We start from the raw sequence: 8,823 nt of genomic DNA, 5'->3' as shown, positions 1-8,823 counted from the left end.
TTGCTGTAGTTCTGCTCCGTATCGTGACCTGAAATTCGAGCCTCACAAAATTGAGCCTTCGGGAGAATGATCTCTATACGGGAATGGGTCACATTGAATATCATTCAGACTGAAGATCAGATCTTGGAGCATCCAGTCCAGTGCCACCCTCCTCTGGAGTTTCACCAATGAGATCACGCGAACGCTATTCCCTGGAAATATTTTCATGACAAGCCGACGATGCAAAATGAACCGACTGAGCATCCATATTTGCCCTCGACTGTAATAGCCGCACCGGTCGGCGGACGGGTCTCGGATGCTTGGGCTCGAGGGATATCCGTTTAATGAAGGTCTTCGAATGGAGGTTCATTGGGCGCATTGATCGAGTCGAGGAGGCTACTCCGGCGCGGGCAATCAGAGGACCACTGATCACCAGCAACTCCAGGGATCTGCCCATTTTCAGACTGTGCACTTCAGGAGGGACTTCTGAAGTCCATAATTATCAGGTGCTTGTGAGCCGTCATCTTCGACCGAATCTTCGACCCGGCCTTCTCTCCCCCTTCTTCAGCGGGCAGATCCGAATACGAAGCCCGGAGCATGCCTGACTGTGGCGGTCTTCTGTCGTCTGCTTCTGTTGGCAGACAGAGATGAAGCGTTTCAACAATTAGAAGCGCCGAAGTAGTTTCACAAGACGTTCTTCGGAATAGCTACGAATAATTGACTCAATGTTCAGGTAGATCTCCAATGTTTGCGAGTCTCGGCGGAATTCCGCCGAGCTAGGTAGCAGCAAAGGAGGGGAAATCAAATAGACCGTGGCGCGTATCTCCCAATCGAGATGGAGAGAAAGAGAAACTCGATCGGGCGCACGTCAGAATTCGGAAGATGTACTCCGGGCAGCGTTTAGATTAGCAGCTTCTGAATGGCTAGGCGGAAGCCGAAGCATCCTTGAGAAGCCCCTCTCCATCATCGGCATTGAAATTTATCGCGACCCCTTCGGACCGACCGCCAAATTGACCTATTATAATCTGACAATATATCGAGATCAGAGGAATCACCGTGCTAAACGCAGAGATATTGAGCTGAGATCTTACTTAACGGATTCATTCAAGTGCCTCACAAATCAAAGAATAATCCATAGGTGTTCCACCAGATGCCAAATCTAACAAATATGACCTCATCCCGTGGACTGATGCCGCCCCCTTCTTCTATCTCGGAGAGCCTCTCGGGAATTCTGCAGCTGATTGAAGACTTGCACCGGCTATCGGAAGACAAGGAATACGCTGACATAGAGTTCGTCGTTGGCGAGAGAGATCAAACGATAGTTCTCGCGCACAGTCTGATACTAAGAGCGCGGTGAGTCCCGACCCCAAGCTCATGGTCGGTAGCGATCTAGGGGCGACGGCCGATTCTTCGAAGATCTCGCGAGAAAATCATCCTTCCGGGGCTCGAGAACCTTACTTCGAAATTCACTTTTCTCTTTCCAGATGCGCCAATTTCAATGAACTCAAATCAAGCTATGAAGATCGGAGCCGGATCAGTCGATCCCCGATAACATGCGTACTGGTCATGCCGAAAGTCAAGGTAGACGAGTTTCAGTCCGTCATCCAGTACATCTACACTGGGAAAATTCATCTGCATCCCGCAATCGTTTTCGAGGTTCTGTCGTTAGCTCATGAATTCGGGATATCGGAATTGAAGTTGACCTGCGAGGATCACATAATGTCCGCGATGACGAACGAAAACGCTTGCGTCTTTCTCAAATCGGCACTGCAAGTTGGAGATCGATCTGAGAAATTCAAGGACGAGAACGCGGTGTACATCGACAAATGCACAACTTTCATTTGCGAAAATGCTGCCGAATGCCTGAAAACGCCTGCTTTCCTGCAGCTCCCCAAGAACGCGGTTATACTCTTAGTGTCTTCAGATTATCTCTGCATGAACGAGGACGACGTATGGAGGGCAGTGTTAAATTGGGCGAAGCATCAGGCCAAGGTGTCCTCAGAAGCCGAGAAGTGGACCGATCAGGAACGGAAGTCAGTAGGCGACTGTCTCGAAGGTGTCATCAATCACGTTCGAATCCTGCTCATTAATTCTCAAGTCTATGCCGAGGAAGTCGAACCGACTCGCCTCGTTTCGATGGAGCTCAGTCTCGAGCGATATAGGAACGCGGCTTTGCAGAAAAAAATTCAACCCGAAGCTCGAATTCTCAAACCGAGAGCTTCGGAAAGGCTCTTCCCTGGATCTCATCTCTTATCTGGGCCCAAGCTACCTTCGCAGCAACAACTCAATAACTGGTTCGGGAATCCATATCAGGTCTGGCGGCTCTTGCATAGAGCATCGAACCACGGCTACAAGGCGCAGGCTTTCCACGAAGACTGCGACGATATCGCTCCGCTCTTCGTAGTAGTCCTGGGTACTTCAGGCCAATTATGCGGCGGATTCACCGATGTGCCCTTCGCCAGAACCAACGGTCGCAGATGCAAATACTCAGCAAGCGAGAAGGCTTTCTTGTTCTCCTTGGTCAATGCAGCTAATCTCCCGCCGACTCGGTTCGACATTCAGAGGAAAATGTTCGCTATCCTCTCTGATGCGAATTTCGGTCCGATTTTCGGGGCGGGAGCCGATCTCTCTATTGCGGACGAATGTAACATCAGCATGGAAAGCTACTCGAATTTCCCCCACACCTTCGGAGGTGAAGGAGCGAGCTGTACCTTGCTAATGGGGGATTACAATTTTACGGTCCTAGACTATGAAGTTTTCACCTTAGCTCAATTTTGAATCTTTCCAATATTCAAGCCTGATTCGTTATTAGATTAGATACTTCATGTGTACAGAGTATCCTCCCATGCCCCCTTCCGCATGAGGGGATCTGTGAATATTTCAGCCGCTTCCACGTCGTTCTGCATCGTAACTCCGGACCGGTTATCAGTCCCTCAGTCTTTTAGCTATTCAACAGGAAGGTCCACTCGACTGTTCATTCATCAACAATTCATAGGCGGAGCCAATAAAGTCTGAGAAACTTCGCGTGATAAGTTGAGCACTTAATTGTTGGTGTTGTCATAGACTTTCAGTCAGACCTGCTCGGTGGGGGCGAAAAAGCACACAAAACACCGTCGTCTCGAGGATTTTGATACGAAAATCTCCACTTCATCGATCTGATGATGATGAATTAAGGATATTCGGGGATCTTGTGGGTTCCTGTGGGACACGCATCCCTCCATTATCAGGCGGCGAGAGTACGCAGAATATCCAATTAACCTATGACTTCACTTCATGAAACTCTTTCTTTCCGAATGTTTTGAAGACTTGATGGCATTCGACATTCGATACGAAGTGCAAACGACAGGATTCGAGTACGACACTCAGAGTTGCTGGTCGTCTTTTGAGTCCGCGAGTGGGGGACTCCGGGACGATGGAACCTCGCATACTCAAATAGTCTCTGATTGAAATTCGGTTCCCAAAGCCTGAGAAACAGATCTTGTGAGCTGCCTAGGAACGCCGGTTCCTCACTTCTCGGCTTTGAAGGGGTTTTCTCGCTATACGGCGAAGCCACGAGCCCGGCGCCTCGATCGAATCGTTTACATCAGAGACTCCATGCCAGGACCAGGGAACTTATTAGCGGGGATTCTCAGAACTCTGTGGACCGAATTGTCTTCTCCAAGAGGTCCCTCCTCTACGGGGTCAAGCGATATGTCGTATCAATTATGACTCATGAGCTGATTGGATGTAGGCCTAGGCTCCGTCGGGACTCGATGCGATTCAGGACTCTGACTGAGTTGATGTAGAATTTCTTGGGAGACCTTGCGGGACTTCCTATCTGGTATCATCATTTAGAGACTTTATTCATCGTACTACATCGTGACCCTTACCGGTCCATTGACTTTATTAGGCGCAAGAGTGACTGATGTGTGGAAAAGCGCTGGACTGCGAAGTAATTCGATACCTACGGTAGCCGGGATATCACCCGAGACCTTGTCGAAAGCGCGGCTTAGCATAGCGTATTCGGGGAGCTTCGCGTGGCCATCTGACGCCAGCACGCTCTTTTCAGCGCTTACCAAAAAATGTAGCAACCTCTACACACCCGATTACATGGATGTGACGGAGCTCAGCAGAACCACAGGGAGCGGGCCAAATTCGAATAGAATACCTTAGAAATGCGCGAATTCGCATTTTCGACGTTTCACAGATTCGTTGAATCAAACGAAGTTGAGCGAAGCATGCATCCGGGACCTTGCCAACATGACCGCCCGAGACGTCGTCCGGTACAATTTTGATTGATCCATTATGTAATGAGCTCGGCGAGGTCTGTCAAGAGATAAGTCCCGCGAATGACAGTAATTAGCGGGTTTCAAGCTAGGAGAGGGCTAGTTTCCCCCAGGGAACGTTACGGCGTCGATTTTCTGCGTTCTCGAGTCATCCCGATGATGAGCGAATAGAGCGATTTTCGAGAAACGGAACTGCACAGAGAACAGATCATTGAATCTGCTATATTCGTGTCGTTAGCTTCCGAGTCCGACTCAGTCACGTATCCCTTGAATCTAAACGAGTCCCAGAAAGCACGGAACTTGAGCACACGTTTGTCCCGATAAGCTTACCGCTGGGACGAAAGGAATGGTATGGGAGAACGGTGCTACTTTTCGGGTGCCATAATTATTCTCGGACTACCCGGTCCGGAGAAGCAATCTCCCACTCACACGAATCTCGGGGCAGCTCGAACTTCTAGTGGAATGACTGTGATCCGAATTACTCGAAGTACGCTTCCCGATTCGAGGCGGAGTATTTCGCGAATCGACCGTCGTCGGGAGCTAGAGCTCACAAGCAGAATAGAGAAAACTCATTTCCTCAAGATATATTCCGCTGAATGACGGTCTGCAGGGGCCGTCGGTAGTCACAATCAGTCACGATAGATTGGGAGATGACTGTGAGCATCTTTTTGGTGTGAGATGAGTTTCGCTCCCAAGGGTTACGGTACAGTCTTGCGTAAATCAAGTCATCCCTCGGCCGGCTGTTTCTCTTCGACTCGTTCATCCTTCCCCCTTCCCCCCGCCCAACTCGTAGAAGGCCACTCAGGCCGTCATGATCGTTCAGATTGCGGCATCGGATCGTTCAGGGGGCCGTGTATAAAGTCTCGACACGTTCCCTGGTCGTGGCTTCATCATAGATTATGAGGACAGATCCTGAAACGCAATTCTACATCTCTAACTTCGTTATGGGCGGTTACGAGTCGGAGTATTCCCACTTTTCCATGCGAAGTTTTTTGCAGTTTCCGTTGGGGAGCGATACGCTAATAGATCATCAGCAATCGCAGGTTATCGCGTTACAGAGAGAGAGCGGAGATCAATCACAGTTACAGCAGAGAGCCGGGTTCGCGTCGTCAGCGAATCGTCGAGGAGCCTATAAAAACGCCGGCACCAATTATTCCGGCAGGCAACTGGTCTCCAGACATCAGACATGCTGCCAATCCGTTCAATCGTCCTGGCCGTTTGCGCCTCGCTGGCTATCGCTGCCCCCCTCAGTGGCAAGTAAGTGCTTCTCCAGTGACAACCACCTTCTGTGACTGTGCACCGCAACGATTCGGAATCGCCTCCAAAAAATAGTTCCATGCCTCTATCGAGAACCATTGCGGATCGCTCGGGCCCCGGATTATTCCACCCTCGAAGCTGTTCGGGCACTCGATCGAGGAATTCTCCCGACCTATCTAGACCCTTTGGAAGATTTTGATGGTCTCAATCCAGGACTCAGCGGAAGCGCCTCCGCGCTCCTCTATTACGACGCAGGTAACGGCAGAATCGTGTATTTCTTCCAGCGTTTGCCCTTCGAGCGGCGATTGCCCCACCTGTTACGGCCTCCACACCCCGGACCTCCGCGACATTGTTTGCAACTCGGAATCCGCATTCATTGTCGCCACCGGTGTCGATACAGATGGTGAGCGCTGGACGTCTCCTCGTCGTTGGCAAGACATCTTCGGAGCTCATGGACATCGCTACGCTGTCGAGCACTTCCCCATTGACGAACGTCACTGGGACAAGGCTGACAGCGAATGCAGAACCTACTACGCGAAGCCCGCCTATGAAATCACCAAGGGCCAGGCTCCTCGCCGTGTCCAGACTCCCGGAGTTGCTGGCTTCAAGATGAACCCCGAGTGCAGTTGCATTGGTCTTATCGCCGAGGCCGGTTACGCCGTCGTGGCATTCAAGAGCCGCGCTATCAACCACTTCGATGAGCTCGAGACCCAGGCCCTCAGCCGAGATGTCGTTGTCGTGCCTCTGCCTCGCGGTGAATTCAAGATCCCCACTTGCGCTGCCTCTTTCAACGAGGACAAGACCACCATCTCCACCGAGAAGCTCCCCGCTGTCTTCGCCAACGATGAAGCTGAGCTCGAATGCGACAAGGTCTCCTCCTGCCCCAAGTGCGAGGTCCTCCACAGCACTGAGCAGCTCAGGGATATCTGCCAGTCTTCCAAGGAACTCATGATCGTCAAGCGAGCTCTCTCTCGCGATACCGCTACCAGCCCCAACGCCCCTTGGCATATGCCCAAGATCGAGGTTTACGGTAAGAATATTGTCATCATCAGCATGCGTATATTGAGCTCTATGAATTACTTCGTTCACTGGTCCTTCCGAAATCAAAGCATCATCCATCCTCTTCAGTTGACAAGGACAGCACCCAGGAAGATTCCTACGAGACCCGCATCAAGGTTTCTGCTCGCACCGAGAAGGGTTGTGCCAAGCCCAACTTCCACGTTCTCACCGCCTTGACTGCCAACCTCGAAGGCAAGTCCATGCTCCGAGGAATGCAGCTCGGTGAGCAGTGCCAGTGCGACTTCATCCGCAAGCAACACGGATACGCTCTTCTCCGATCTGAACGTGAACTTTCCGAAACCGATGCCCTCGGAGAGCAGGAAACCATCCTCATGATCCCTCGTGGTCAGTACATCATCCCCCAGTGCCCCAGGGAGGATGAATCCGAACGTTCCGACAGCGACGAAGACGAGAAGGCTCAATGCGAGGCGCCCGAGGACTCCTGCCCCATCTGCGAGGAATATATGTCTGAAGTTGAGCTCGAGGAGACCATCAAGTCCGACGATGCTCTCGTCGTCAAGGTAAGGTGTCGGATACGCATACGATGACTCCAGACTACCTGAAGAACTGAAGAGCTATCGGCAAAAAAGTACTTCTCTAATTTCTTCGGGTACGGGCTTCCAGATGCAAACCAACAGCCACCTCAAGAAGTCCGAAGACTCCGATGAGGTCAGGTGCGCTACCGCCGAAGTCGTTTCTGTCATGAAGGGCCAGAAGGAGAACATCAAGTCCGAGGTTACCTTCACTCTTCCCGAGAAGTGCCGCTGTGCTGCCATGTCTAACTGTACGCATACCTTCCATACTGAGTATGATCCTAGAAACGTATGGGGCGGTATCATTTAGGTGTCTAAGAGTTTATTGATGTGTTTCTTCCGTCCAGATGGTCGCCAATTCTACGCCGTTGTTAAGAAGGACGCCATTGAAGGCGAACGTCTTGAGAAGCTCCCCCTCAACGAGAAGGTGTACATTGTTGGTCAGAGTTTCCGCTCCCACAATCTCCTCAAGAGATGGTTGAACCCTGAGAGCATCGATGAGGCTGAAGACCGTTCAGGCTATGACGGGTGAGCTCTCTGTCTGGAACTTGAATGTTTTCGCGGATCAGGGATAACCCTTCCAGATTCCGTGTCCAGAGGGAGGATACCCGGAATCATCCAGGTCCTCGACACCGAAACGGGAGAGATCCTGACTACTCGGATCATCATAATTCGCCGAACTTCTACTTCTCGCCTTCTCTTCGATTGCGGCTGCCGTAGTTCACGAATTATCAAGACTTGCAGGATCTGAAGGAGGTTGAAGAAATTTACGACGATCCTCTTTCAGATACGCTTCTTACGCTCCCCCTGCATACGCCGCTCCTCCTCCGGCTTACGCTCCCGCCTACGCCGCATACGCTCCTCCCCCTTACGTTGCTCCCGCGTACCCCCCTCCTCCCGCCTATCTCCCCCTCCTCCCCCTCCCGCCTACCTCCCTCCTCCTCCCGCCTATCTCCCTCCCCCTCCTCCTCCCGCCTATCTCCCTCCCCCTCCTCCTCCCGCATACCTCCCTCCTCCTCCCGCGTATCTCCCCCCTCCTCCCGCACTATCCCCCTCCTCCTCCTCCTCCTGCGTACGCTCCCGTGAGCTACGCTCCGCTCTACGCTACCACGTATAGCTACATGCAAGCTGCCGCTCCTCCCTACGGAATGTACGTGACTATTGACTATGAACCCACTTACGCACCTCCCCCCGCTTCCAGGTTAGCCGGAAGCAACCGGTAGAATAGGTAGTTGGCTTTCTAAGGCACAACGATGCGGCTCGAAACGTTGACCGAATCCGCGTAAAATTCACGGCGAAGGTGCTGAACGTCCCTGACGCGATGTCTAGACATTACCGCGAGTATACGAGGGCTCCGAGAGGCTGTGAGCAACATTAAAGTTAGGGTTTGTACAATTGCAGACAAACCACTATTAGTGTAAAAGTATCTAGCACGGCTGACTCCAATAGCACTTACGCAATTCCCTCGTATACTCGCAGGTATGTCACATCCGCATGGATGAGTACGTTGTCGCTGCCGAGGAGTCCCTCCGTTTTCTCTTCTCCAGAGGGAGTGCTTGCCTAGAATCGCATTTCTTCTGCCGTCTCCTAACGGCAATCGTTTTTCCAGTCCTTACGCTGATTACGCAGCCCCCCGCCCCTCCTCCCGCATACTTGCCCCCTGCGCCTGCGTACCCGCCCCCTGCGTACCCTGCTCCTCCTCCTCCTCCTCCTCCCGCGTATCCTGCTCC

At 51.9% G+C, this 8,823-nt stretch overlaps 2 protein-coding genes across 2 annotated transcripts in view; both read left to right on the top strand.

The window, feature by feature from the left end:
• Nucleotides 1–1,147: 1,147 nt before the first annotated feature.
• On the top strand, nt 1,148–4,257 carry LOC100898299 (uncharacterized). Its single transcript, XM_003738095.1, has 4 exons — nt 1,148–1,332; nt 1,464–2,750; nt 3,536–3,705; nt 4,166–4,257. Exons 1-4 carry the CDS (start codon nt 1,148–1,150, stop codon nt 4,255–4,257), a joined length of 1,734 nt encoding a protein of 577 aa, XP_003738143.1.
• Nucleotides 4,258–5,401: 1,144 nt separating this feature from the next.
• Nucleotides 5,402–8,823, top strand: part of LOC100898154 (uncharacterized) — a 4,729-nt gene continuing 1,307 nt past the window's right edge. Inside the window, exons 1-7 of the mRNA XM_018641532.1 lie at nt 5,402–5,501; nt 5,786–6,531; nt 6,630–7,081; nt 7,185–7,344; nt 7,441–7,621; nt 7,881–7,976; nt 8,573–8,595. Of these exons, the coding sequence (XP_018497048.1) occupies nt 5,431–5,501; nt 5,786–6,531; nt 6,630–7,081; nt 7,185–7,344; nt 7,441–7,621; nt 7,881–7,976; nt 8,573–8,595 (1,729 nt within the window). The 5' untranslated portion in view covers nt 5,402–5,430. The remainder of the gene's footprint in view (nt 5,502–5,785; nt 6,532–6,629; nt 7,082–7,184; nt 7,345–7,440; nt 7,622–7,880; nt 7,977–8,572; nt 8,596–8,823) is intronic.

The sequence above is a fragment of the Galendromus occidentalis genome, unplaced genomic scaffold (assembly GCF_000255335.2).
Source record: "Galendromus occidentalis unplaced genomic scaffold, Mocc_1.1 scf7180000075780, whole genome shotgun sequence".
NCBI classification, from domain to species: Eukaryota; Metazoa; Arthropoda; class Arachnida; order Mesostigmata; family Phytoseiidae; genus Galendromus; species Galendromus occidentalis.
The sequence above is the reverse complement of the archived record's forward strand: the minus strand, read 5'-3'. Positions and strand labels throughout refer to the sequence as shown.